Raw genomic sequence first — 27,311 nt, forward strand, 5'->3', positions numbered from 1 at the left:
GGTAAGGATACGGGCCACCTCTAGGTCAGTCGCGTTTTTGTCCGTGAGGCAGGGGTGTGTCTGTGTGGAGCGAGGCTCCTGTAAGAAGACGGCCCCCTCCACCCCGCAGGCGACCCTTCTGCCAGCGTGGCTGGAAGCACAGTGGTGCCGCGCGGAAAGCGGGCCTGGCTCTGCGGCGGAGCACCTGCTGTCAGAGGCGAGCCCCTCCTCACAGGTGAGAAAGGTGGTCTCCGAGGCGAAGCGGGAGTGCTGCCCGCCTGGACCTGAGGGCAGACACAGCCCGGGCCCCGGCCGGGGGCAGCCCGGCCTCGGCAGCGGGTGGGAAGCGGGTGGGGGGCACCTGGGCTGCTTCTCCTCTTTGACAATGTTTGGGGTGGGGGCATTGCCTTATTTTTTAAAATATTTTCAAAATAGACCACGAATTATGAGCAATTTGCAGCAACACGAGGAACCCTGAGGACCCCTAAAATTGAAAGTGGACACAGGTGTGCACGGCAGAGCAGGGAAGTCCAGGGCGAAGGCAGAAGGCAGGCCAGGCGACTGAGCTTCTCTGTGCCCGGTGTTACAGTCAGTGTCATACAAATTCCCTTTGAAAACCGTAAACAGTTATTTGTGATGCTTTAAAAATTTAAAAAGAGAATGTGAAATCCCCTACTTCCAACAAAACACAGTGACGCTGTCTGCTTGGTCAGCTCAGACTCAGGAGGCCACGGAACGCAAGGAAGACAAGCAGTCACCCTGACCTTCAAATGCGCCCATCAACTGGACAGCTGTTGGAGGCCAAGGGCCGACCAGGGCGGGGCCCGGGGATGAAGCGCTGTCCCGGGGAAAGATGACCCTGTCCTCCAAGGAGCGGGCCCAGCGCTCTCGCCCCCGCGGGTGGGATGTGGCGGGAGAAAATAAAAGCTACAGAACAGAAGCGGAAACGAGAAGATGTTTTATTAACACATCTTTCAAATTACAACACAGTTCAAAGCACAGTTTTCAGCACGGGATCACACACATGATACACACAAGGGTACATCTGTTCATGTCCTGTAACATGTCACAACTGCTCTTCACAAATGTTCCTGATGGCGCTGTCACAGTGATCAGAGCAAAGGGAAGAGCGGGGAACACAAGGCACAGCGCTTCCCGCACACGTACGCGGCGTGTGTTTGGCAGAAAACAGGAAGTAGATCAACCCAGCAGAGAGCAATTCACCATCTCCCACTTCTGAACTCGCAACGCACCGCCCACAAACCGCGTGGACTCCAGTCAGGGCGCCTAGCACTAAGGTTAGGAAGGTCACAGTCAGCCAGCGCAACAAGGTCAAACGGGCCGGCGCGTCCCAGCGCAGTAAGGCGCTGCGCTAACCTGAACTCATGCAAGGGAGCTCCTGCAAAAGGAAGGTGAGAACAGAGGGCGGTTAGAGGCTGAGGGACGCTGCTCCCACGGAGCGCCACTCCTGGGCAGACTGCAAAACAACAGAGTCCAGATGTCACTGTCTCCAACCAAAGGCCTGGAGGGACAAACCAGCAGTAAAACCTGTCAAAGCAAAGCTTTAGAAGTCGCCGCGCTGTGGCCGCGGCAGACGTGACCGGCAGCCCCGAGTGCAGCTGTGAGCGTTGACGCTGGACAGAGCAGCTGGAGCAGCCATCACCGCCCCAGGAGGAGTGGGAGGAGAGAAGGGACCCCAGGGAAGGACAGGGGAAGAAGGCAGGCCTCTGGGGGCGGGGGGGGGGGGGGGAGGCGCGTGGGGAAGGCCCAGGGAAGGAAGGAGGGTGTGGGAGCCGGGCTGGCGGCCCAGCCACTCAGCAGCAGGAGCAGGACGGGGCTGGGAACGCCCAGCAAAGGGAACTAGCTCCAAAATGAAAAAGAAAAAAATCAGATTTTGGACCATGTTGCTGGTGAACCTGAAAATTAAACAGTGGAATGAAAGCCTCAGAGTTAAAATCCTCACAGAGGAAAAACAATTCTGGATCCCATGCCTGTGAAAAGCAAAGCTGAATCATAAAAACAAGTGATTATTGGCTCTTCAGTCAACAGTATAAGCGTGTTGTGCACGTGTTGTTTTAAGACCTAGAGTTATATACTCTGAGACGGCGCTGCGGGTGCACAAAATTCAAACAGTCCTTCAAAAATCACGTTCCACTATGTGCCCTTAAAATGAAAAAGAGTTTAAAAGAAAATCACGCTGAAAGAAGGTTAAGAGACCCACGTCCCAGAGTCTACTAAACTACTACATACAGAATGTATTAAAGCAGGACAGCTGTCTGTCCACTCAGTGGAAAATACTAAAAGTTAAAAACTACATGATGTTTCCTTTTTAAAGGGCCTATATTCTTCTACATACCTTCCAAAATTAGTGAAATAAAACACATCAAAACACCCACATGAAGACCTTTTTACATTTTTGTCTATTAGAAGTAAAAGAAAGTAGCAACTTTTCAATAAAAACACCCGTCCTGCCTGCCCATCTTAATGGAAAGATTTCCTACCAAAACATGGCACAGAAAAGAGAGTTTAGATTTTTTAAACATTCTCCAGAAAGGGCAGGTTACACGTGTAAACCAACGGTCCTTCCCAGCCACACGCTGGAGAAGAAGGTACCCCTGGATCCAATATGAATCAGTGAGTCTTGTTTGGTTCTAGCATGTAAAACCACGGGCACTTTAAAATGAGGGAAATTAAGTAGGTTGCAAAAAAACCTTACACAAAATCCTTAGGATTCAGGAGTAGATCAAGGCTGACCGCCTTTGGAGAGTTCATAGTCACCAACGTCCAAAGCAACACTTCACTCAGTTTTAAAAACAGTTGAAAGGTTAACTGAAATGCTCACTAAATACAATAAAATCGCTAAACTTTCCCTCTAACCCACGTGAGCGCCTGCATCTCCTCCGTGGGGGGTGGGAGGTATCAACACCCTCCCTCTGCTAATTAAGGTTAATCCCCTTGAGAAAACTGTCACTTAAAAACCTGTGAAGAGTCAGCAATACCTTTCAGCCCCCCACCCCTACACAAACAAAGGACGAGGCGCAGGGCTGCGGAGGGGGGGGGGGGCTGCGGGGGCGGCGCTCGCCTGCCTGAAGTGAAGCAGCTCTACCCTGCGGACAGGCGCGGCCGGCTGGCCCGAAGCCACCTGCCGAGGGCAACAGGCCCTACGCGGTTCTGGACCACCGGGCACGCTGTCTTTCCGGGGAGCTAAGGGAGGGAAGCAAGGGGGTCTCGAGGGCTCCACAGCCCCCAGGAACAGCCCCGGGAGCTCTGCACACCGACCTCCACCAAAACCTGACTTCTCTGTAGGGTCCCTGTCAGTCACAAGCACACTGAGCTTACCTTCAGTTAAACAACAAAGAAATAAAATTCAAAACAAAAAACAAAAACAAAAAACAGAACAAAACAAAAACCACAAGCCAAAAGAAAAAAAAAAAAAGAAAGGAAGTGTTCGGTTCCCAACACAAAGCCGGCCTTGGGTCTCATCCGCCCTCCGCACCAGCTGCAGGGCCTCCTCTGTCCGAGGTCCACACTCCACCGGGCCCCCATCCTCCTGCCAGTGGCGTCCCGCAGACATCTACCGAGGCCACCGTGTGCCCACCCGCCTGCGTGCTTCTCCACTGGGCAGCTGACTGCCCTCCGAAGCCAGCGCGCTGAGGGCAGCTCGCTACCGACACCGACTCCTGGCACCCCCTTCGCTCTCCACCACTGCTCCTCGCCCACCTCCACTGCTCCTTCCCCTCCACCCTGGACACCTCTCCCAGCCTCCTTCTAGCAACAAGGCCTACTTGCATAATTCAGCAAAATGCTTTTTAAAAAAAAAAGACCCCTCGGTGCAGGATCTAAGCTGTCACCATGCAAACACACTACAGAATGAAGCATAAATAATCGTTTATCCAGGACCTTTACAATCATGAGAAGGAACCCAGATGAGGAAGAGTTATGATGAAGTCCCTCCCCCCACCCTCCCCTCCCCCTCCCCGGGGGGAGAGGGCGCAGGCACCTCCCTAGGATGCTGCCTGTCCCCAAAGGGGGACCCTCAACATTTCTTCTGGAAAAAGGAGAGATTTCCCCTAGAAGACTATCAACGTAAGGACTTAACAGATGTGGCCAGACCAACGGTAATGCAAGGTTATGCCCAGAGAATCAGCTAGGTGAACTCACATTACAGCATAAAATCAAAACAAGATAATGCAGAAAGAAAAAGTAACTCAGCTGCATATAACCACCTACAGTATCTGCCTCATGAGACAGACTGGTATCTACTGGCTTCTTGAATTTGGGAACAAATAATACACAGGTCAGGATAAATGTATTGACTTACTACCATCTTTATAAAAATCGAATATACACACAAACACATCAACAATTACGGAACTGTGTCCATTAAACTCTGATAAGACAACACAAAAGAACTAACAAATTGCTAAGATGTTGCTGAATTGAAAGCATTTCCAATAACATTTTAATTTTAAAAGGTCCATATTTACACAGTATGTTAAATGCTTCTGCATCTCATTTTAAATGCATGATAAATAAAGAACAAAGATAATGGTTGCAACAGATCTTCCAAGAGGGTTCAGCTTACGGTGGTCTGACTTCACTGCGAGAAGTGCACCAGAAATGGAAGGAACGTTACTTTCTAATTCTGCTTCTTTCCTTTTCCACAGGTTCCTCCAAGGAAACTAAGCCTTTGTTACCGGTCGCAGCCGGCACTCACAGAGCCCGAGCCCAGGGGCCACGTGCACCAGGGGGCCGACTGCATGGGACATTTCTACACAGGCCTTTCTGAAAGGCCCAGTTTGACTTCGATGCTCTTTCAAAAACATACCAAGAGAAAGCTTGCTCGTGTGTGTGGACGGTTACAGAACACACGCGTCCCAGGGCGCCCATGTCACACTCGGACAATGCCAAGAGCAGACCTGGAAGTGGCCAGGAGGTCTGCCTTGAGCAGCGGGGCCCAGACAGGACGGGCTCCTTATCACAGACTAGAAAGAAGCACGTCTGAATGGCTACTCTCAGAGACAACGTGCGACTTTTCGATTTCAAAGCCACAGCACACTCAGACAACTTCAGAAGGTGGTAAAAATTTGTTAGTCATTTGATCGCATCATTAAGTCCTCAATGGTGAAAGAAGTCAGTTAACTGCGAGCCCTGCTGCTGCCCAGAGTGGGCAAGTGGCCTGGGTCCCTCCTAACTAAAGCCTACAGGCCACTCCACTCGGCATCTCCATGCCACTCTCCGTGGACGGAGCCAAAGAAACGACGCTTTTCACTCTAGAGGCATCTGCACGCACCCATGGGAACGGGGAACCGCGGCCGCGCGGGCCAAGCAGCCGAGGAAGGTGCCCCGCGCTGACCATCGGTCAGCTCGCTGAGCATCTGGAGGCAGGGATGGCACACGACACTGTCCTCCGAGGGTTAGTCGGGGGCTTTCTGGAACCCGGGTGGCCAGGCACCTCAGTGGGAGGGTGTTCCAGCACGTTCTACGAGTGCCTGCAGCTTCCTGAGGCAGAAATCTTCAGAAGAGCAACCACCGACAGCCACCTCCACTTGCCAGGCCCACGCTAGGCACACAATGCCGTTCTGGAATCAAGGCTACAGATAGTCTCACAGGGTCTAAAATACTCTCCTCTAGCTCCGGCAAATTAATTTCACACAGTCACACAAAACTTCAACTGTGAACATAAGACACGAGTCCACAAGACCTGTGTCTCAGCTCCCATGAGAAGGCCGAGAGACAGGGACGCCTGCTGCGGACAGCTTCTGGTCACATCCGGCCCTCAACAGGCTCACCAGAGGCACTCGGTGAGAAGAGGCTTGTCTTTCCCTTCATTCTGTTAATAAATCGGCCATGAAATCTTAGATATAAAATATAGCTTAAAAGGCTGAGTATGCCCCAGTATCGTTTGCTCAAATAGTTTAGGTCCACTTTAGAATAAATCCAAAATAGTGAAACTCTTTCACGAGCAGAAATACAATAAGGCACTTTTTTCCAGTGTTTGCCCAGAACGGATTTTACTAAGATGGCTCTACGGGGAGGGAGTGTCTCACCTGGAGGCGCCTAACCAGAGCTCACGCAGGTTCACCCGCGATACAGACTCCCTTCGCTACGGCTGCTCTCACGCCACACGCTGCGGACAGCACCCCGCCAGCACAAACGCCACCCGGCTCCTGGGTCCACTGAAGGACAGCACGGCCCCTGCTCAAAGGCCTTCCAAAAAAAGAGAAAGCTAACCTAAGCAGTGCTAACCAGGTCCCCAGAGAATGTTCCATGTGTCACAGAGCTAGTGACGTGCATGTGCAAAGAGGGGAAACCCAACAGGTCCGTTAGCACTAGGGGCTGTCCCCCCCCCTCACCTGGCAGGTGCGCGGCGCGGCTGGCCTAGGAGGGGGCCCGGCCAGGGCAGCAAACAAGCGCGCCCCCCACCCCTGCTCTAAGCCCGGGCACGTGGTGGCCCTGCCAGCACTTCCGCCTCATTCGGAAAGAGTGTAAAAAGGGGTGTTCCTTTCGGAACTAGGAACATAAGTTGGTGCTTTTGGAATATTTACAAGAAGCAGAATCTGCCACACAATTGGCACCACTCCCAACCACCCTCATACCCTGCTTTCCAGGATATGCAACTGTCAATCATAATGACCCGAATTTTAATCTACGTTTTTACAAGAGCCTTTGAGGGCTTTCTTAGAAGGTAACACAAGTGAAGCTTGGCTGAGAAAATGCTTGTCTAGCCTGCACTGAAGATAAGTGCAACCATTATCAAATATTCTTTGCTGTGAGAAATACTGAGAATTCGTGACGTTAATGCTCGTTCCTGAACCTAAGCCACTGAAATCGACCACACAGTAAGGTCACAAAGAACAATGTCGACATGCACTGTAAGCACTTTGAAAACAAAAGAGAACGAGAACTGTAGTTCTTTGTGGTGACAACAGACTTCGAAGCAATCTAACACCAGCTCCAGTCTACCACGGCCCGAAAGTTCAGCTCTTCTGGAACCAGTGCTGGGCTGTCGGGCGCTCCGGGCAAGTCACGCAGGACTGAGGACGGAGAGGCCTAGGCTCGTGGGGACTCTGCGCCGGCAGCTTCCATGAAGAAATTCCACCATGTGTGTGCAGCGTTAAGGTCAGCCTCTCCTGCCAGAAATCACTCAACAATCAGCGCCACATTTATGTGGGACAAATCTATCATATGCCTGTGGAAATTTAAAGAAACAAGGACCATTAAGCTAACTCAGCACACAGCAGTCAGCTCACCACGGCAGGAGAAAGCGAAGGCAGAACGGGGCCCTGACGAACAGAACCCATTACATAAAACGCAGACTGACGGGAAGGCCGACATCCAAGCAAGGGGCAACCACCCGCGTCACAGAAGGACGCACGCCCGTCTCCACGCCCTCTGCCCGCACCCCGGCGTCTCCGCAGTGACAGGCAGGAACCCGGACGCGTGACGCAACAGCACTTTGGCAGAGGGCAGGCCACAGGCAGAGGCTCTCCCGCCTCCACCCCGCGTCTGCACCAGGGCACGCACGGCTACCTGTGGAATTTCTGCTGAAATGCTAACGCATGGGCTGGTTCCTTGAACTTGGCGATGGCTTTCCGCTGCTGGGGAAGCATCTGTAAACTCTAAAGAGAAGACAACAGAGAAATAGGTTAAAAGCAAAAAAAGACCAAATAATGTTCATCAGATTGAATGTAACATTCGGGTCCAGGCTGACACCTGGATCACTAAAACTAATTCAACCTCCCTGCCAGTTTTTCTTACCCGCCCACGTAATCTGCCCAAAACCAGCGCTTCACTGGGCCGCTGCCCCGAGCAGCACTTCTGCCCTGCAAGCCTGGCCCAGCAGCCACCCAGTCTTCTCTCTAAACCTGCTGTGAGAGGCAGGGCGGGCACCCCTGGAGCGCTACTTTCTCGTCTTCTCATCCCTCGTCCACGGGGCCCTCACCTCTCGTCTTCTCATCCCTCGTCCACGGGGCCCTCACCTCACTCTTCACAAGAGCAGTGCTCCTCACAAAGGAGGTCCTTTAGCAAGGACCCCACCGCCTGGAGGGGCAGTTACCGCCTGCTGACCGCTGGGGCTGATTCAGCTTGTCAGCCGTGCAGCTGGGCCACAGTGAGGGGCCGCTGTGCCTACGGCAGCCGTCAGCACGATTTGGTCACATTTTGTGCTTAAGTTTGAGTACTAAGTGGCATCTTAAATTAAACCTTTAATAGTTAACCACTGTACAGTAAAAACCAAACGCGTTCATTAAGAAGCTAGATCCAGCCAGTGAAGAGTGCAAGGATGGAGAACTCACAGCTGGTCCTCACACTTGCCCCAGGAGGAGGGACGGCTCTGTCTTCCCTGCGGCCTCGGGAGAACTTGGATTTCTCAGTCACTCCTACCCTCCAGAGTCCGATCTCTCTCAAGCATCTCAGTGACTTGCCATGTGCTTCCGGGGCAATGAGCAAAGTGGCAGGTGGGGCCTTGCCACCACGGGGACGTGCTGGATGGAGCAGCACAGGACTCAGTGCGCTCAGTGGTCAGGAGCTGTCTGCTGTGTGTGGGCCTCTGTCTAGTGAAGCAGGACAGTCAGAAAAAACTACTGATGGTAACACACCGCCCTTTAAAAGTGCTCACACATGCGGCCGCTTCCTTTTAGAGCATCTGTCCAAAGGCCTACAGTGAACGCACACAGCCACACATCCAGTCCTTGAAATATGTTCAGAAAAGCAAGAGCATATGAAATAAGTACTCTCCATTTTAATAAACACAGACCCATCAGACAGTCCGGGGCACATCACCCACCAGGACTGGGACCAGGACCACAGGCAGCAGTGAGCAGCGTCTGCCTGTTTTCTGAAAGCGGTGTAGCAGACACCAGATTTTTCCTCTTCTGTCAGATACAAAACCCAGAAGCAGAAGAATTTTCTTGATGATTTCACTTATCATAAGGTTGCCAGGACAAGGAAGGCCCAGTAACCTGGTCTTACTGCTATCAGGTAGCTTCTCCTGCACACAGAGTGAGCCTCAGAGAGTCCTCCTGTGTCACGGGACAGAGATTGTTCTCAGTCCCAAGCTTCCGGCCCAGGCCCCCTGCGCTGCAGCCCTGAAGGGCCTCCTGCTGGCGGGCTTGGGGTTGTTTCCCAAGAGCAAACACTGTGCTGCTCGGCCACCAGCCGGGGCGGAGGTGCAGATGAGGGCCGGCCTCGCGGCACAAGCGCGGCCCCCGCAGCGCCAGCCTTTCTTTCTGATCCGACCTCCAGAGGCCCTCGGTGCTCTTTTCTGTCTTCTGGCCACACGGCTGCAGGGCCGCAGGGCACTGGGGGCACCGCAACGCCCCAACGCGACAGTGCCACGCCACGCCACGCCACGCGGCCAGCACGGTGGCAGCTCTTACCTCAAGAATCAGAAGAATTCACCTAAACTTATTTCGTCCAAAAATATAAAACTGCTCAATTAGGAGCAAACGAGAAACTAATTGCTTATATCATACACTCTACGATTCACAGATGGAATCTGGATTTTGAAAACACCACGCTCTTCCTTGAGAAAAGACACTTCTAGCTCTTACTCCCTTTGGATGATTCCACAATGAAGTGAAGGTGTGAGCTCCCTTCCCGCCACGTGCCACACAGAACAGCAGACCGCTGGACGGAGGGAGAGCTGCTACATGGTTTGCCCCTCGGGTACCAGTCAGGAGAGCGCCAGCTCCCAATGAGGCTCCCAGCTCAGGGCTGCGCTGGCTCTCAGCAGTCGACGCGGGGAGTGAGAGCTGTCTTAGAGTCTGAGCTCTGCTCCCCTTGACTGACATCTTTGCACCTTTTTTCAAAAAATAAACCCTCTTCTCCAAATACGAGACTGAACTGCAGAAACTGGCAACATTCAACTGCTGCCGACCTACCTCAATGATGGGTACTGATGATCACCTTACTGGGAAGAGAGAAAAGATACTTTGCACTAAAAGCTAAAAGGCTTATTATGATGATCACCAACATCACTGTTTTCCACTTTGAAAATATGTACTTCTACCTAAGTCAGGAGCACATTTCCAAATAATTAAATAGTTTAATTCACCCAGAACAGACCAAGAGCTAAGATCTGTCTGAAGTCTGCATGTCACTGTGAGCACCAGCCCCCCCCCCCACAAACAGCAGGGAGGCACACGGACAGACAGGCAGCTCGCCCACGCCCAGCCGGACTGACTTCTCAGTCTTCAGAGACAAGACATCTCCAGACAGCTTCTGAGAGTGGCTGCGCCACTACCTGCAGCAAAGTGCACGTTAAAACAGCCCTGCGTGCGCATTCCACGATCCCCGTCAGGGCTGTGGTGGGACCGCCTGCCACCGGGCGTGACACAGAAGAAAAGCTCTGACAACCTACGATATAATCTCAGAAAGGTGTCTGTGCTGTTCAGAATCTTGGCCTCTTTTTCGCAATTGGGAAAAGCTCTTCCTCTCTCTAGAAAGAGCCTGTGTTTATGTATACAGATAAATTAAAATGTTATGGGGATTCAGAAAGGATCCTGTAGTCCTGAAAATCAACTAAACCCTCCCCCACTCTGGCCGACAGTGCCCAGTACCGCAGGTTTGCCTGAAGCCAAAATGGTACCGATACTGCGCGGCACTGGCTGCAAACCCTTAGAAACGCCCCCTCTCGGGCCTCACCCCAGGCCTGGCCGGGCCCCTGTGTGGGCCCGGCCTCCCGGGACGGTTTGGGCACCACGCAGGGATGTGCACAAGGCCCCTTCTTCACGTGACGACACCGGACGTGCTGGTGGCAGCGGGGCTCTCCCCGCTGGGTCTCTTCTTCTCGGCCCGGGGCCCGGGGCCCTGGCGGTGCCGGCGTCGGGAGCCAGAAGCAGCGAACGGGGGAGCTGCACCAGCCCCAGGGGCAGCCCCCTCCCGCGCCTGCTCACGTCTGCACTGACCATCGCGCTGCACGGCGGCCTCTTTGGACACGGATTCTGTATTTTTCCTGAATTCCAGTGTTTGGGCTTCCTCGAGCCCCAGTCAGAAGCAGTGCTCCTTCTGCTCTGAATCGACTTGAAGACCCTGGGCCGCTTCTCTGCCACCCTAACTTTCCTCTTGTACAAACATCCTGCAGATACCCGGTGTGTGATTATACAGTCTCCTTAAAATCCTCTTTTTCTTTTGGGATTATTTATAGCAGTTTTCAGAAATTCGTGTTGGATCCTCCAAACAACAATTTTTCCCATTATGGTTCTGGACCATGTGGCCACACCCAGACTTTCTTTAAATACCAAGACATCAGTGTTCAGAAAGTCTACATATGACCACACGCAGTGTTTTCTGTCTTACTGTCCTAAACTTCAAAACAACCAAACTGCTTTCACTCATGATTCCAACCTTCTCCACTGCACCCACAGACATCCCTGGTGGGTTGGAACCAGATGCAGAGTCTCACTGACCCACTTCGCCTTCAGAGAAGGTCAGAAGTTCTGACCTGACCCTCCCTGACATGACTGCCTAAATTAGGGGCCCCTCTCCCTGGGCCCAAGACACTCTCCAGAATGGGGCTCTCCAAGCACCCGGCCCCCGCGAACAGCAGCGTTGGGAGGCTGGCAGACTTGCTGGGCCCCACGCTCCTCCCATCACCAGCCTCAAGGGACCTCCAGGAGGACCCCTGGGAGCAGAGGCCGACGCTGCCCGGGCCACTCCCTCGTTGGCCTCGTGTTTCTTTCATCCCCTCTTTTCTGGGTCACGCCAGGAACAATGGAATGGTTACGAGACAACGTTTAAGTTCACGAACAGTCAGGAGGGTCTGATGGAAAAACCTAGAATCATGAAGGTGAAGTTCTGCCGGAAAGCTGCACACTGAGAACCGGCAAACTCAGGGCTTGACCTAGAGCCTCCTCTCACAGCTGGAGTCTGGCTGAAGGGCCGGTGGCTTCGAGATGAGCTGCCGGGGCCACGCCTGTGACTCGGGCTGGCAGCGCAGCGACCGACCCCCGGGGCGGCTGGGAGGAGAAGGAGGACGCTGTTGCTCGAGGCTAGTGCCTGTCTTTCAGGTTCAGCGGTGATCACGCAGGGAACTACTTTTGTTTTTACACCATGGCGTTTCATTTATCATAACAAAGTTTCTTCTTAACAGCTCAGGCAAAAGCCCTCAAAGGGGAATACAGGTAATTAAGCAAAGGGGCTTGGAAGCTACAACTACCTTACTTCCTAACCCGAGGAGCTGCCCTGGCTTCAGGCTTTCAGAGCGGAGCTGCCAGGGCTGCCCCCGGGAGGAGGCCACACCCGTGGGAACGTGTGCCCACCCTAACAGAAACCAGCCTCCTGCAGCCCCGCCCCCCGCCTGCCCCCCTTCCCTAAGAGCAAGACCCACCTACCCTTGGTGGGACCTTCTGACTCATCGGACGGCTCTGCTCGCGGGTACCAGGTGGGTCTTACTCTCACTGCACCCTCTCACCGGAAACTCTTGGACACGCTGCCATCTTTTCTTGTGTGATTTCTAGCTCTGGTTATAACATTTCCACAAAATCTCATTATTTTATTAAAAAATGTATTTAAAAAAAATTTGGGGGGTAACTAGGTTTACTTTTAGTTATTATTTTTGGCTAAAATTTCATCATTCTTCCTTATTCTGTAAATGAGTCTATGGACAAATGTCTTTGGACCCTCTGGAGAGGTTTATGACGAGTTTAGGGACGAGCGTATTAACCTGAGAGCGACGTGGCACCTCCTTGCCACCTGCCGCCACAACGGAAGCAGCAGAGTGACACGGGGTCACCACAACAGCCTAAAATTAAAAGGCCCGAAGGCGCCAGAGTCCCTCCCAGCGCAGACACCACCACTGCTGTGACGCTAAGTGACCACGAGGGGGTGCCAGAGCCCAGACAACGCGGAGGCTTAGTGTGCCCTCTGCTTCCTCAGATGGGGTGGGGGGTGGGGGGCCTGGGTCTCCAGCACCGTCCCATTAAACCATAATGGAGTCTTGTTACAAATGTCTTTAAAAAACTGATACGTATCAGTGTCACCCTTAGCCATCTAACGCTGGCGGGAGCTTGTTCTATGTTTGTTCCCCAGTTAAGACACTCGGCATCGTATGAACGCAGTGTTTAGAGATCTGTAAACGCCTGTCAAAACCGTCCCATGGGGCTCAGACAGGCAAGGAAGGAGGCCCTGCTCCGCGCCCGGCTGGACGGGCAAGGTCCCCCAGAGCGGCACCGCCCCTCCCCTCACGTGAAGGGGGCCTGAGGGAACGCAGAGAGCACCGCTCTCATTTTCCCATCTTCCTCTCTAAATAAACAAACCCTGAGCGCCTGGGGTTGTCTTCGCTTGGCTTTAAGTGCGCTCAAACTTGATTTAACACAATGACCTCTAATCCTTCTTTTCCAAAATCGGGGAGGGAAAAGGCAAATGGGAAGAATAAAGGCAGAATCAAAATTCCATTTTTAGGGTGGATAAAACCAAGGTGAGGTGGTTTAGCAATGGCTCCAGGCTGACTTTTGCAGTGCGGTCACTGAGCCTCACTCAGCACTCTGAGAAGCAAACAGCATTGCCACTCAGATGTCGATCTTGAAAATTCAATCACATTCAAGGAGGCTCAAGACAGTTATCGAGACTACACATGAGGAAGCAAAGCCGAGACAACTAGCAGGTCACGTGTGGAAAGCAAAGTGCTATCACTTCCCACCTGAACAGAGACCCCAGGAAGGGACTGCAGCATGAGCCTGCACAGAGGACAGACGAGGCTCTGGGTCTTCACCTCGAGACTCACCGCTAAACTGACTGCGATCTGACCCCAAATTTTCAACAACCATTTGTTTGAGAGTGTCAGCTCAGGATAACCGTATTTTAAAGCATCTAAAGTTCTCCAGCGTCAGTCCTGTGTTACGACTGTGTGAGAACAGCTATCTCTGAACATAAGCTTCAGGCTTCTGATGACTGATAAGCTGTTTCTGACCACACCGCTGGGAAACCGACTCTACTACAAACAGAAGCCACAATGCCTGGTTAACCTTTCATTACTACACACAGATGGACACTAAACCTAACCACCTCTCTAGGAATCCAAGGATGAAGGCAGAAACAGTTAACTTAAATAAAGAAATCACCTCCGAAGGGCTTTCGTCTATACCTCACTCTTGTTAACAACTACCAGTAGATGAAGATTTAAAACAAAAATTAATTACTTATATCAATTCTAGGTTTCCCCATTCACTCAGGAAGCAAGAGGCTATAACAAATTCTTAAAAGAAAGCACTCTGTATGCTCTCTGTGCACTTTTTACTCAGAAATCTAACGTTTACACTCCACGTCCCACGACTGGACTCAACCCTGTTTCCAAAGTGCTCCCCCACAGCCCCGGCTCCTGGCATGAGAGGGAGGAGTGTGGTGCTGGCAGCTGTGAATGGGGCCAGAGGTGAGGGCTCTGGGACACGCTGCTCAAGGAGAGCCAGGCCAGCCTGCTTCACTGGGGTGCCCCCAGGACTCTAGAAGCTGGAACCCTCAGGGATTTCAGTGGGAATTTTTGTTTACAGCCCAAATGGAGATCCACTTGTAGCCAGCTCAATAGAGGTCTTTCGCCATTTAGAATTAAACAGTTTTAAAATTAAGACACCAAAATATTGTCCACATTATTTCACATTTGTCAAGTTTAAGGCAAGTTCCACAGGTGTTAACACGTGGGGCTGTCTCTAGAAATTAAGGTCAAGAAGGCTAAATACTTTGAAATGACTACACACAAAACAAGGGTGTGATAAAACAAAAAAACTGCATGTCCGAGTGCAATTGGGACCTTTAGGATAATTTGAGGATTTCAAAGGATAATTTGTTCAAAATAAATATTTCATAAAAGTTTCTGAGCACCTGAAAATTTCCAAAAAAATCTTACTCTAAGGCAAAAGTTCTGACATCAAGTGTGTGCAGTAGATAAAATATTTGTCTTTCTTCTCAAGAGTATCATTTTAAAATGAAGTAACCAACACAAAAGGATTTTAAATGAAACTGACTCTGGGAAGGACAGGGGCAGGGACAGAACGTGCCCCGAGTGACCCACCTGAATGGGCCCCACCGACATCAGCAGGCTCTTCAGCTGGACGTCAGTAGTGGAGGAAGAAAGCCCTTCCACAGACACGACGCAGGGCTGAGGCTTGCACTCCACCACCCGCAGGTTCTGCTTATTCGGCATCAGGCGGCCCCGGCCCATCGCACCGGCCATTCCTCGGCCTCGGCCGTGCATGATGACCTGGCAACAACAAGCGTCACTGTTCAGCCGGGAGTCTGGGGGCAGCAGAACACACCCGCACACGCACAGACAGACACAGGGCCCCCCGAGCGACGTGGGGAACTACAGTCAGCAGCTTCCCTGTGATGGAAAAGAATGTGTGTGTGTGTGTGTGTGCTTGCATAGTTTTTAAATGAATCACTGTGCTGTGCACTGGAAACTAACGCAACATTGTAAATCAACTACACTTCAACTTTTTTAAAAGGTAGCTATTCAAGTTATAAGCTTCGGAGTTTCTTTCACAGTTACTAAGATATAGAAGGGAGCAAACAGGTTAGAATCCACTAAAATACCATGAGCTACAGGATTTTCTATAGTTTTTATCCACTATCAGAAAAGAGTTTAATGTCCAGACAAGATGACAGTACCCAGCAAATCGGAGTGGAAGGAAAGGAAGTGGCAAAGTCTGCATGTGTCCTGGTGCCAAGCACGGAGCCAGCAGGCACCTGCTGCGTTATCATCACTCCACAGAAGCAGCGGGACCGCAGAGGTTCAGGAAGTAGCTGCAAGGACCACAGTTTAAGATTCGGATCCAGCGATCATGGTCCCAGAGCCCAAACACGCTCGCTGTGTCCTAAGCCGGCACAGCAGGTGCTGCTACTCACGGCCGCCTCGGGCACTGCGAGCCACAGCACTGCGCACCTGCTCGTCTCATGAGCACGTGCCTTGCCATCCTGAGAGCCCAGAAGGCAGATTCTGCAATGCGAGCTCTGACCCCCTCGGGCGGCTGCACCAGTACACACGACACTCCTCTGCTGAGCTTTCAGAACAAACCAAGAGAGCCAGGTAGAGAGGGGCAGAAGCGACCTCCCTGGCATCACAGAGAAGGGCAGAGAGGAAGGCGGTGGGCGTCAGCACGGAACCCGAGGACATGAAGGGGACCACGCAAAGAGAAACAGAAAAACACGACACGTCTCAACACTCCACAGCAGGTGACGCAACTGCTCCTGCGACACTCCTGAGGAGCAAAGGGGCAGCTCAAGAGAAGCCACGTGGGAAACAGGTTGAAAGCTGCAAGTGACACTGGTGAGAAGCCAGCAGAAAGTAACTCTTCCTGCCGTCTAACTGCGAGAAGCTCCATCGCTAACAGGAGTCCCCTCTACCCAGTGCTGGCTCACACACCAGGAAGCACCGTGCAGAACCCTCACAAGAGCCCAGGTGAGAAAGGAAAGGTGACTGTCCTCGTTTTAGGTGGGAGCAAACTGAGGCTAAAGATGAAGAAACTCAAGTGCTTTATTTATGCATACAGCTCTGTAGGGGGCGCTTTTCTAAGGTCTTCCTCATACGTTCAGGGACAACACCTGACTAAAGAAAGTCCAGACCGGAACCACCTTTAAAGAGCATGTACACCTGAAGGTATGACTCACTGTGTCTGCACATCTGTCTGCTACAGCAACGATGGAACAATTCTGTTTGCCCCTGTATCATTAAGAACTTACAGTACATGTAAAGTAATTTAAATGCTTGAAAGACCTAGGATGGCCTTCACATTGACACTACCACGTAACATCAGCAGTAAGACAAGCAGACGGGATGAACTAGTGGAGTCCAGAGCTTTCTAGAGGAAACTCAGAGCAGCTGCTGCTGCCCCCACCCTCCTTCGTGTGACTTCATCGACAGGGGGACACCTGGCTTCCGCGTCAGGAGACACGTCACTGTGAGGCAGGGCGGTGAAGGCCTTGGGGAAGGTGTAAGGATGCCCATCACTACAAGCTGGGGCGGGGGGCGCTCCACCACTAGGAGTTCGAGGGACGAGGTGGACGACCCTACCCCAGGGAAGGTCAAGTTCAGGAGGGGTGCTGGATGCCCACGCCTCTCGTCTCAAGACTGAGCTTGGAGAAGGAAAACACCCCTTCAAACCGCAGAGCAACGGAGGGAGGGAGGGAAGAACCAGGGTCAGAACCACTTTCTTGGGCAGGGTACTGCACCCCCAGAGGCCTCGGTTTCCCATCTGTGAACTGGAGTGATGAGGAGGAAATGGGGGAGCAGACACCTGGTCCTCCACCTGCAGAGTCTCTGGAGAGGCCGCGGGCCAGGGCAGGAAGGAGGGAGCACCGATGGGCTGGGGTTCCGTGCAGGGCCGTCTCCAGGGCGCAGCTCAGAGCCGCGGGCATCGCCCGCACTCTGGGTTGGGGGTGACTTCCAGAACCCCACCATTAAGAGTCGCAAGAGGAAAGCGCCCTTATGGCCGTGCTAGCTTTCAGAGCCAGGGCAAAGGAAGTCACGGTTCACTGAGTCATAACTGGAGCACCCCGACAGAGAAGCGCGGGCGGTGCTCAGGCTCCATGTTCCCAGGGTGAGGCCAGGTGGCTGGCAGTACCTTCTTGGCCGGGTGAATTCCTTGGATGCTCTTGATGCCTGGAGGGCCAGCCGAGTGCATGTGGGCGCCCACCGGCGGGTGCTGGGGCTGCTGAAGGGCACCCTTGGTCAGCGTCACCTTGCGGGCAGGCTGTTGTCTCACGTCTGGGGGCTGAGGGAGCCGCTGAGGCTGGCCCTCTGGGTGAAAAAAGCCATCGCTCTCTCCTCCCTGCTGAAACCAACAAGGCAGCACGCTGGTCAGTCTCTGCACAACACGATGTCCCTCCCCAGCGTCAGGGGTCCACCTCGGTTAGTGTTCAACCGAGAAGCAAAATCATCACACAAGCAGAAAACCAAACCTGCTGTTTCACTAGAGCCACTAAAGGAATTGCTCATCTGATAGGTGCTTGGGTTTTAATAATACTTCTGAAATTTGAAACTAAGATTTTTAATTACTGTATCCACTCAAGAGGTCTATAATTATTACAGTCAGTGCTGTTTAGCTCAGTGAAATGCTGCTGAACTTTAAGAATACTTCATACTTTTGACATACCTTTTTCATTTTCATGAGCATTCTTGCTAAAATCTGACAGTCTGCATAAACAGTGGTTTTAAACTTTTAACTCCTGTTCAATCCTAATGAAACTCGGTCATCACCCTGACTCATCCCAAGGGCCATGGTCATAAACCTGGGGGCGTCCCCACACCGTCCTTCCCCTGCAGACACAACACTGGACACTCAACTGCGCTCACAGGCCCAGGAGCACCCTAGTCAACCCTTCTCGTGCTGAGTCACATGTACCCACACGTATGCTGGCCTCTGGTCTCAGTTCTGGAACGACAGCAGACCAGCCAGAAGTCCAAGAAATTTAATGAGGAAATTCTAAAATTAAGTTACTGAAGGGAACCGTGGGTGGACAGCAGAAGTGAGAGCTGAGGTGGCGGCCAGTGGGCAGCCCACACACAAATCGCTGGCCAAGGTACTGAGCACAACCTCTTCCCAAATGGCTGGCTGACCACTAAGCTATGCAGCAACAGATCTGACTTCCTAGGACGCCAGGCTAAGAAGTAATAAAAAACTGAACAAAAAATATTTTGAGTGAAAATGCAGTATGTCAAAATCAAGGGGTTGCAACTAAAGCAGTTCTATCAGCAAGAAAAAGAGGTCTAAAATCAGTAACTTCAGCTGTTATTTCAAGAAGCTAGGAGTGGGGAAAAAAAGAAATTGAACCCAAAATGGAAGGGAAGAAGTAAGATCACAGCAAAGGCAAAGACACAGGAAACAGGAAACTAACAGGGAAAAACCAATCAAACCAAAAGTTGGATTTCTGAGACCAAAATTGATAATCTTTTAAAAACCGACTAAGGAAAAGGAGAGAAGACACAAATTACCAAAAATCAGAAATAAAAGGATTAAAACTGGCACTACAGAAATTTAAAAGTATATTTTGAACAACTTTATAGCAACAAATTAAGACAACTTTGACAAAAGCCATAAAAGATGCAAGATACTAAAACTGATTCAAGAAGAAAGAGAAAATCTGGAAATGTGAGAAGACACTGAATTGACCATTAAAAACCTCCAGCAAAGAAAACCCAGGTCCAAATGGATTTTCTCTCTGGTGAATTCTATCAACTATTTAAGAAAGACAGACTGCCAATCTCACACAATCTCGCTCAGAAAACCAGAGGAGGAGGAACCTTCCCACCCGTCATTTGAGGACTGTATTACTCTGACACAAAAGTCAAACAAAGACATCAAAAGAAAAGAAAGTCACAAAAGAATATCCCTCATCAACATATACGAAAAAAGCCCTCACTAAAATAGCAGCAAACTAAATTCAGCAACACAGAAAAAGGAACATACGCCATAACCAAGTAAGACTGATCCCACGAACGCAAGGTTGGTTTAACACTCACAAATCAACTCAAGTGACAGACCACGTTAACAGAGGAAAGGACCACACGACCAGCTGCACTGACGCAGGAAAAGCATTCGTAATAAAAATTCTCAACGAACCAGGAAGAAAAGGGCCTCCTGTCAGCCTGATAAAGGGCATCTACCAAGGCTCCACAGTTCGCATCATACTCGGGAACAGCAGGCAGGACACGTGACCTGCACGTAGTCGCTCGGGCAGCTTTCAGGTGTTAGTGATCTTGGGTTTTAATCCAGAACCATCCAGTCACACCCTCTGGAGCTGGAACTCAGACATCAGCACATCTGGAAGGTTCTTCCAGTGACGATGCTGTGCAGCCAGGGCTGTGGACGGCTGAACCAGGTGGGTCCCTCCTAACATTCAGTGACTCTGTGCCTCCATAATATCCTTTACAATCACCTGGAATGTGATCCTGCTGGGAGGTGCTCCTACTGATGGAGGAATATCCCCCAAATGACAGTGGAAGCACCATGGAAAGACAGGCCGTTGTGCGGGACTATGACCCACATACACAGACCGCTTCTTGTGCCTCTCGAGACTTCGCCACTAGATAATCTATCTAAAACGTGTGAGCAGGTACCCAGCCAGGCAGGGATGGGCTATTCTCAGAGCACAATTTTTAAAAGTCTTTATCTTGAAAGGCTATGTGAACTCTCTCTTGTGTTGTACTTGCCTGAAATTTTCTATACTAAAAAGTAAAAAAATTTAAGACTATATACCACACTTTTTTTTTTTAATTTTTATTTTTTGGCAGGGGGAGGTAACTAAGTTTACTTGTTTATTTTTGGAGGCGATGCCAGGGATTGAACCCAGAACCTCCTGTGTGCTAAGCATGTGCTCTACCATTTGAGCTATACCCTCCCCCTCACCACACATTCTTAAGAACCAGTAATCCATCATTAATTAATCTAAAATTCCATTGAAATTGTTAGGATAAGATTCATAAACTCACTACGCATATGTTAAGTCTTACTGTCCTTAAAAACATTTCTTTTCACGTGAGCTGACATTTCACACTAGCCCCCAGGTCCCACCAGAGGCTGTGTCTTAGACGCATGTGCACTGGATATCTAAATTCTCCACACGGCTCAGCTACCCAACAGTCTGATGAATGGTTCTCTGACGTCTACCTTTTTCATGAATGTGGGTAAATGAACTGGCTGTGTATGACTAGCTCTCTGGGAAGTCTTCCACTTTATGGACTAAGGGATCTAAATAAACTCCCTAGAAGCTCATCAGGCAAGGTCAAAGTCTGAGGACACCTAGAGCATATGCCATCTTTTAAGTGTCTAGAGAAATCAGTGAATAGAATAGACTTTATTCTATTTTGTTCACCAAGTCAAAATTTCCTGTGCACATAGATGGCACTGAAATGTTTATCGAATAAGACAACAGTAGACCAGACTTGTTCTGAATGCGCCATAAAAAAGATTATACCATCGGATACTAGGTTATAGCCACCATCAATCAGTACGTATGTATTTGCTAAGTGCCACCATGATACTGAAGGACCAGCCTTCAGTTCAGCAACACTATTGTGTGCATCAGAAAACTCTGCCATGCTGCAGAAAGCGGTAATCAGTTAGTACATGTGGCCTGAAAGGAATGATGTCCAAATACACAATGGATAATACAGTGAGTATTGTCCTGGCTTTTTCTTGAGCAATCCAAAGCTAAAAATAAGATGGTCTAGATAGTAAACTTTTATTTAAAAAGAACAGCTTGCACCAAAAGTAGGATATTTGCCTATTTTAAGGTATACCCTGTGTAAATGTATTTGGGTGATAAATATGTAACACTGGCAATCTGATGATTTTTAAACTGAGAATCAAGAACATAAACATTTAGTCAATAAACATACCAAATAATGAAAATCCTCTTCATTGCTATCCTGAGTAAGAGACTGGTAATAATTCATGTCTGACAATATTAGCGTCAGATAAAAACACTGAAAAACAAAGTTCTTCTTTTCCCTCTCAAGAGAATTTTTAAAGTAAGCTTGATCTCTGTCTAAAGTTCAGAGAAAAAAGCCTTTAGGATCTTCTAAGAGACGGCCTGAAAAGACACAGGAGAAGGACGTCTGTGGGCCTGGACCTCACCTCCTGGCGCCCCCCTCCCTCCGCGCCCCGCCTTGTCTCACACACGCACCCAGCACCAGCTCCTCCGGCTCCTCCCTGTTTGGAGGGAGCGCCCCAGTCACCAGCCTGACTCGCTCCCTCTCCAATCCTAAGGTTTCCCAGGCCACAGAACTGCTTTACTTTCCTTCACAGCATTCATCACCACCCACAGTCATGTCATGCTGACCAGAACGGCAGCCCCATGGGAGGCATGGATCACCATGGCATCCTCAGGACAGAGAAGTGGACGGGGCGGGCGGACGACAAGCACTCGCTGAGTCAATGCTGAGCACAGAGAGAGGGATGTTTCAGGCAGGGATTAAGACAGAGGCCCCACCTTCAGGAAAACTGCTATCAACTGCTTTCTGATGGTGGGGTGGGGGCGGGGTGGCCCTGGGTAAACTCTGGAGTCACTTATGCTCAGGACAATGTTTCACGCCTTGGACAGCTGCAAAGGGTATGATAAGCTTTGTTTATTTCTGGAAATTTCCAAGGCACTCCTAGGATCTTCCTCACCCCGGGTCTGGGTGGCGTGCAACACGCCCCCCGCACGGGAGGACGGGCGGGCGGGCGTTTGTCGGACGTCCTCACTGTGGCAAGCCCTGCGCGTCCAGAGCCGGTTTTCTCTCAGTCCTCCCTCAACACAAAGATCGTTATTCTCACTTTGCAAGTGAGAAACGCAGTGAGTGCTAGGACTCCCTGCCCCGACGGGTCGAAAGCGTGGACTCCACACTGCCTCCTAGGAAAGGAGCTTACACTAACAACTATTTTCAGCAAGGGTGGAAACAAAGGGACTGACCATCAATTAAATCATTTTAATTAAATGAAGGGTTACGATAATATGTTCTGCTTTTACATTTTTCTGAAAACCATGCTGAAGACTCAAGACTTCAATATAAAGTTATTTCATTTTGTAAGAGAAACAAAGTTTTCTTTTCCTACTTAAAAGAACAATTATTTTCCTTCAAATTAGCACAATGAAAAGCTAATTCTTAGGGGAAATTTTAAACCTCAGAGTTATTCCAGTTAGCACCAGGAAACAGTCAATCTATTGATTACTAGGCCGTGGCCAGAAACATATTTTCACACCTACACTCACACACAGAGAAACAGACAAAAGGTGAACGAGAACCAAGCCACACTAAACCCACCCATTCACTTAGACGTCTCCTACAGCTTGTGCTTATGGTCACAGCACTGAAAGAAATCCTAAAATTGTTAGTACTTAGTTATGTAAATTTAAAGGCACTGTCGATTCAAATTAGGAATTTCAGAAACCTATTTCTCTTAACTTAGGGAAATAAGGAGTCATCCGTGGACCGCAGATTACATTCCATTCAAAGAAAGGAAATCCACTTTGAAAGTGAATTTCTCTAGGGTAGCACAATTCCCTTTTAAATTCTTTACGCAGCAGAATGTTTAGATATGATTTAAAATATCTTTTACTTCCTCTGAAACAGATGAGGAGAAAAGAAGTTTGGCCTGTCTTAGGCCGAATTGGAAATATTTTGTTGGTTTTGTTCCACAAATGATTATCTTTTAATGAGTACTATAAAATGTCCTTTGAGAGTAGTTTTTCTTAAATATAAGAGGCACTTCCTGAATTAAGCAAGCTTAGGGAATACTTTTTATCAGCTTAATCATTACAAAAAATAAGGTCTGGAGCCACCAACATTAGCAGGACAAATTTATTTATAACAAATGGTTTAAACGTATAGATAAAAATGCCTATTGATAATGTCAGGGCGTCCTGCAACCTGACAGATCAAATCTCATTTTCATTCGTAAACCCCGTGAAGAAGTGGTATCGTTGACTTGCATTCACTAGTGAGCAAACTGACTAATCCCTCTCTGTAGAAATCTCAACTCCTGATTACACCTATCAGACGTTAAGCAGCATTATTCTAGAGTGACAACACTTGACAAATTCCCCAACCATTTTTCTCAGCCTTTGTGGCCCTGCTAGCTTGTATTAACCCTGATGAAAAATTAATTTTCCTTATCTTCTTCTAAACCCCAAAATCCAAATCCGCCAAACTGGCAACTCTTTCTGTAAAGGTATTATGAAAACCTCTAAAAGATTAATTGCATGTCTTCAGGTGACATTAAATTAATTTCTGTACTCATGACAGACATTTGATACTCCGTACTGAGAGGACAGATAACATTGTCGGGACACACAGAAGGACAGTGGTTAGGGTCCCAGGGCAGCCCCTCATGCATTCTCCTTTCGATAAGGCCCACTTCACTGTCACGGCAATGCTGCTGATCTTCCAGCCCACAGACCTCACGGAACAGGTTTCTATTAACGACAACAATGCTGGCCCTGGCCCTGTGATCTTTAGAAAGCGCACTCAGAATCCGGACGATAAATGATATGCATGCTATACGAAGTTTCTAAACAGAAATACATTCAAGGCGCTATTGCGTCTTGAGACTACTGCTTAGAGCAGAAACGGTGAAAGAAAATAAACAGGCTAGTAACATTCTTATCCAGGTCCCCAGGTCAATTCCCTAATTAAATTGCTGCAGTATGATACGAGGCGAGAACATTTCACATTTGCAGTGTTCCTCTATTCTCTGCAGTGCATCATCCTCACACACGGCAGGCAGGCATGCAACACATGTGAGCAGCACCCTAAATCTAAACTGCTTCCTATACAATTCCAGTTCGGGGTCCACACAGGTTGAACTGAAACAAAACGCGCAGGGTTAAAGGGACGTCATGAGTGCCTGGGCTTCCGGGGGGGAGGGGGAAGGATCCGAGAGGCACGAACATTAGATTTCACAGGACGGTGACAATACGGCAGTTATTCGAGTGCTGTCTCTCTTAACATTCTACCTTTCTGAGGTTAGTTCAGTTTGAGGAAATCTTTAAAAAGCAAAGTTAGTCAGCGTTTGAAGAAACCACCCAAAGCCCCAAGCCTCTGAGGGGTGATACCCCAGGATCCTCCGGCTTCTACAGCACAAACGCACCAGTCCACAAGGAAAGGACTGCTAGAAGTGAGACCGTGGGGCCAGGGCTCGTGAACTCTGGTTTCTCCAGCAAGCACACCCCACACGAGCATGAAGCTCCAGGCTCTGGAAGGGTGAAGCTTCCAGCCTGCCCTGGGTGAGCAGCTCAGAAGGACCGGCTTCCCAGGGCTGGGCGACTTCCCTGGGGAGATGACGAGGCTCCTATTCTCGGCAGCTGTGTCAAGCCAGGAGAGGGAAGCTACCCAAGACATTGGGAGAAACCAGACTCCTTTTCTGCTGGAGAGGGCAGGTCAGCAAGTCCTGACTCCTCACTGCAAGTGAGTGATTCCTGACTTAACCCTTAGTTCACTGCCAAACAGCATATGCCTAAAACACCCATGAATTAATGTGCAGACATTCTAATTCATTAAACCTGATTTCTAATGAACAGTAGACTATTTTGCCCAAATTTAGAGGTCATACGTTTAAGAATGCTTAAACAGTCTCATCTCTGGAAGTTATCAATTCTTCCCACTTAAGTGTTTCACAGCTCTTAAAAACAACAGTTTCTCCTGTAAAAGAAGATTCTAGACTATATATCAAATAAGCGATTTAATCAAGAGTGACCGCTCTTTTCCCTCCTTTCTCCTGTTACTTGGCTTTCTGGCCACTTTATTGCTCATTAGCCTCTCGGCCCACAAACCAGGCCCAAGTACAGCCACTCGGCCGCCCTCCCTGCCAGAGAGGGGAGGGATGGCAGGACAAGAGGGTCAGCAAGGTGGGGGCCTGGGCCCTCACTTCCCAGAGAGGGGCCTCCCGGCCCTACCCACCCCACCTCCGGCTCCTCCCCCGAGTCAAAGCAGCTTCTCTTATCCGAGCTTCCCCCACCGTCTGGTCTTCCCAGAAGCCCTCTTTCTCTCACGAGCCCTTGCAGTTCTGTCCTTCGCCACCTCATCGCTGACTCAGTCCTTTTCCCTGGCCCTCTGGCATGGCCTCGCTCCTGGGTGCTGCCCCACATGGTGGCATCAAGTCAGCTTCCGCCAGAAATCAAGTGGGCAGGACAGCTGATCCTCCAGCCCCGGTCAGGCAGCTGCGCGAGGGTCACGGGACGACAACCACAGCGTGAGACGCGCTCTGCCTTGGCCTGGGCCCCCTCAGAACAAGTTGGCACCACAGACTCACCAAAAAGCAACCAAACACAATCCCATTTTGTAAACTGAATAAAGAAGGCGTTTGGGAGGGACAATATACTTTAGCATGAAAAGGTGACCAAAAGAATTAAACAAGGATTAATGCTGTTTTCGATTTTTCCAAATTTTGCTTACTGGTGTCATCTAAATGACTACAATGTACAGCTATTAATTTTATAATCAGAAGTATAGGGGGTGAAACACTGTGCTAACCCCTCCTTTGATATTTTAGTAAAGAAACCATAAATAATGCCTATATTTTTTAAGGGAAAAGGTATCTATTTTCTCAGTTATTTCAACAAATCTTTCTTAAATATTTGTAACACACTTGAAACTGCCTAAATTAAACCCTAGAGACAAAGAATGACTGAAGAGGAAACCCAGCCTCAGCCAGCAGCAGGACAGAGGAGACAGCTCCGCAGAGCAGCGGTCGCAGCGGGGCAAGGAGGGGCAGAGGGCGTGCAGATGTGCCGCCCTAGGGAACAAGCAGGGGAGTCTGCACCAGCAGGGGGCCACACACTGAAACAACAAGGCACGGCCAGAGAACAGGGGGTAGTGAGGGTGACAGTTCTGTCCCTGCCCGCGACTCAGTCTCAGATGAGCATCCCCGAAGAATGACAGATGACTCCAACACCAACACTTCTGTCTCTAGTAAATCTGATGAACAGTGTAAGCAACTCCTTATGCTATGTTTGTAACATCCCTTGAACTGAAATTACATGTATCAAAATAAAATGTCCTTCACCCACAGAAAGAAACCAGGTGTGTACGTATCACCTCTCCCGCCACCTCTCTAGAGAGAATCTAAGAATAACTTCTGAGAAAGAGAAGAAATCCACAAATGCAGACCAAGCCCCAAGTGCAAGCTTGCACAAACACATCGGGGCCTCCTGCGGGAAGCACTCCGACGGCCCTTTAAAACCAAAGCACAAGAGCACCCCAGCCGGGCAGCCAGCTCTCCCGCCCAGGCGCCCCAGGCCTCTCCCCCTCCTCCGTGTGGCCACAGCACAAAGGACTGTTTACCTAACTTGCTGCCAAATTCTTAAAATTTTCAGTACCTCAATTGGAATGGAGCAGCTGAATTCACAATTTGCTTTTTCTTAAAGAGCGCTATCAACTGCCGCTCTAAATAAACCATTTTTCCTCCCTTGGACCAGGATAACAGCATCTACGGAGCTACCACCAAGCACTCAGGCACTGTGCCATACGCCTCACACGTGCCACGACATTTGACCCTCACAGCCACCAAGGGAGGAGAAGCTTCGCTCACTTCCCTGAGGAGGAGGCCAAGGTTCACCCGGGCCAGGTAACCTGATGCAAACACTCCAAAGTTTCCCCAGATTGGAAGACAGAGTGCTGCAGGCCTAATTAAATTCCTTCATAATTTCCCGTGGCACGTGCTTGTTCCAATTCCTTTTTCTGGTGTTTAATGATAAAGAATGGGTGACGATGACTACAGCAAGTAAATATTTTCTATTTTTTATATGTTCTGTTACTACTTGAATAATTTTTCTAAATTATGTACTGGTTATGTACAAAACTGTTAACAAGGTTGCTCTTTTGGTTTCTGAAAATTCAATGCTTCAAAGTAGCTTTCTGA

The 27,311-nt window shown here is 49.8% G+C and overlaps 1 protein-coding gene across 14 annotated transcripts in view; it reads right to left on the bottom strand.

Moving 5' to 3' along the window:
- Positions 1-924: 924 nt before the first annotated feature.
- RBM33 (RNA binding motif protein 33) overlaps positions 925-27,311 on the bottom strand; it is a 103,609-nt gene continuing 77,222 nt past the window's right edge. For 4 of the 14 annotated variants that reach the window (XM_064487163.1, XM_064487159.1, XM_064487158.1 and 1 more), the window contains 4 exons: positions 17,535-17,741; positions 14,987-15,175; positions 7,513-7,601; positions 925-7,171 (listed from right to left, as the gene is read on the bottom strand). In XM_064487163.1, the coding sequence (XP_064343233.1) occupies positions 7,123-7,171; positions 7,513-7,601; positions 14,987-15,175; positions 17,535-17,741 (534 nt within the window). In that variant the 3' untranslated portion in view covers positions 925-7,122. Of the gene's footprint in view, positions 7,172-7,512; positions 7,602-14,986; positions 15,176-17,534; positions 17,745-27,311 lie in introns of all 14 variants that reach the window. The other 10 variants (XM_064487157.1, XM_064487161.1, XM_064487162.1 and 7 more) reach the window with 3 other exon arrangements.

This window comes from Camelus dromedarius, chromosome 7 (genome assembly GCF_036321535.1).
Source record: "Camelus dromedarius isolate mCamDro1 chromosome 7, mCamDro1.pat, whole genome shotgun sequence".
Taxonomy (NCBI): domain Eukaryota; kingdom Metazoa; phylum Chordata; class Mammalia; order Artiodactyla; family Camelidae; genus Camelus; species Camelus dromedarius.